This window comes from Sprattus sprattus (assembly GCF_963457725.1).
Source record: "Sprattus sprattus genome assembly, chromosome: 10".
Classification (NCBI taxonomy): domain Eukaryota; kingdom Metazoa; phylum Chordata; class Actinopteri; order Clupeiformes; family Clupeidae; genus Sprattus; species Sprattus sprattus.
Genome location: NC_137908.1, coordinates 3,139,169 through 3,141,668, shown reverse-complemented (window position 1 = coordinate 3,141,668; position 2,500 = coordinate 3,139,169). Strand labels below are relative to the sequence as shown.

Sequence of the window (2,500 nt, the reverse complement as noted above, 5' to 3'; positions counted from 1 at the left end):
CACATTGTCTGATTTTTAAAGAATTTATTTGTAAATTATGGTGGAAAATAAGTATTTGGTCACCTACAAAACATGCAAGATTTCTGGCTTTCACAGACCTGTTACTTCTTCTTTAAGAGGCTCCTCTGTCCTCAACTCGTTACCTGCATTAATGGTACCCGTTTGAACTTGTTATCAGTATAAAAGACACCTGTTCACAACCTAAAACTGTCACAATCCAAACTCCACTATGGCCAAGACCAAAGAGCTGTCAAAGGACACCAGAAACTAAATTGTAGACCTGCACCAGGCTGGGAAGACTGAATCTGCAATAGGTAAGCAGCTTGGTGTAAAGAAATCAACTGTGGGAGCAATTATTAGAAAATGGAAGACATACAAGACCACTGATAATCTCCCTAGATCTAGGGCTCCCCGCAAGATCTCACCCCGCGGGGCCAAAATGATCACAAGAACTGTGAACAAAAATCCCAGAACCACACGGGGGGACCTAGTGAATGACCTACAGGGAGCTGGGACCAAAGTAACAAAGGCTACCATCAGTAACACACTATGCCGCCAGCGACTCAAATCCTGCAGTGCCAGACGTGTCCCCCTGCTTAAGCCAGTTCCTGTCCAGGCCTGTCTGAAGCTTGCTAGAGAGCATTTGAATGATCCAGAAGAGGACTGGGAGAATGTCAGATAGTCAGATGAAACCAAATTATAATTTTTTGGTAAAAACTCAACTTACATGTTTTGAGGACAAAGAATGCAGAGTTGCATCCAATGAACACCATACCTACTTTGAAGCAAGGGGTTAGAAACATCATGCTTTGGGGCTGTTTTTCTGCAAAGGGACCAGGACGACTGATCCGTGTAAAGGAGGGAATGAATGGGGCCATGTATCGTGAGATTTTGAGTGAAAACCTCTTTCCATCAGCAAGGGCATCGAAGATGAAACATGGCTGGGTCTTTCAGCATGACAATGATCCCAAACACACCGCCTGGGCAATGTAGCAGTGGCTTCGTAAGAAGCATTTCAAGGTCCTGGAGTGGCCTAGCCTGTCTCCGGATCTCAACACCATAGAAAATCTGTGGAGGGAGTTGAAAGTCCGTGTTGCCCAGGGACAGCCCCAAAACATCGCTGCTTTAGAGGAGATTTGCATTGAGGAATGGGCCAAAATACCAGCAACAGTGTGTGAAAAGCTTGTGAAGACTTACAGAAAACGTTTCACGTCTGTCATTGTCAACAAAGGGTATATAACAAAGTATTAAGATGAACTTTAGTTAATTGACCAAATACTTATTTTCCACCATAATTTGCAAATAAATTCTTTAAAAAATCAGACAATGTGATTTTCTGGATTTTTTCCCCTCATTTTGTCTCTCATAGTTGAGGTTAACCTATGATGAAAATTACAGGCATCTCTTATCTTTTTAAGTGGGAGAACTTACACAATTGGTGGTTGACTAAATACTTTTTTGCCCCACTGTATGTACAACCTGACCATTCAGCACAGTCCCGCCCACTAGAACCTGACCATTGAGCACAGTACCGCCCACTAGAACCTGACCATTGAGCACAGTACCGCCCACTAGAACCTGACCATTGAGCACAGTACCGCCCACTAGAACCTGACCATTGAGCACAGTACCGCCCACTAGAACCTGACCATTGAGCACAGTGCCGCCCACTAGAACCTGACCGGTGAGCACAGTACCGCCCACTAGAACCTGACCATTGAGCACAGTACCGCCCACTAGAACCTGACCATTGAGCACAGTACCGCCCACTAGAACCTGACCGGTGAGCACAGTACCGCCCACTAGAACCTGACCGGTGAGCACAGTACCGCCCACTAGAACCTGACCATTGAGCACAGTACCGCCCACTAGAACCTGACCAATTGAGCACAGTACCGCCCACTAGAACCTGACCATTGAGCACAGTACCGCCACTAGAACCTGACGACAGTACCGCCCACTAGAACATGACTATATCTTGATGATTGTGTTAACTGAAGTGAGTAGAAAGACTAAGATGTGTCACTAAGTGTGTGTGTGTGTGTGTGTGTTTTGTCTTGCAGTTGACATCTGGTCAGTGGGTTGCATCATGGCGGAGCTGCTGGACCGGACGAACCCTCTTCCCTGGAACCGACCGTATCCTTCATCTGTGAACTCTGAACTTTAAACTCTGAACTCTGCTTTATGTGTTGTCATCTGATCTGAGTGAAAGTACTTGGTCTGTGTGTGTCTAATGTGGCGACCCCTGTGCTGTAGTCATAGTGATGACCCCTGTGCTGTAGTCATAGTGATGACCCCTGTGTTGTTGTCATAGTGATGACCCCTGTGCGGTAGTCATAGTGAATTACCCCTGTGCTGTAGTCATAGTGATGACCCCTGTGCGGTAGTCATAGTGATGACCCCTGTGCTGTAGTCATAGTGATGATCCCTGTGCTGTAGCAGGTCTGATAGTCAAGGTGGGTTTGGGGTGAGTGGGGTGTGGCGGGGGGGGGGGGGGGGG

The 2,500-nt window shown here is 46.7% G+C and overlaps 1 protein-coding gene across 1 annotated transcript in view; it reads left to right on the top strand.

Annotated features, from left to right (window-relative positions):
* The window catches only part of mapk14b (mitogen-activated protein kinase 14b), a 29,081-nt gene that overhangs the window by 17,687 nt on the left and 8,894 nt on the right, over window positions 1-2,500 (top strand). The window contains 2 exon segments of the mRNA XM_080846016.1: window positions 2,064-2,104; window positions 2,106-2,136. Of these exon segments, the coding sequence (XP_080702142.1) occupies window positions 2,064-2,104; window positions 2,106-2,136 (72 nt within the window).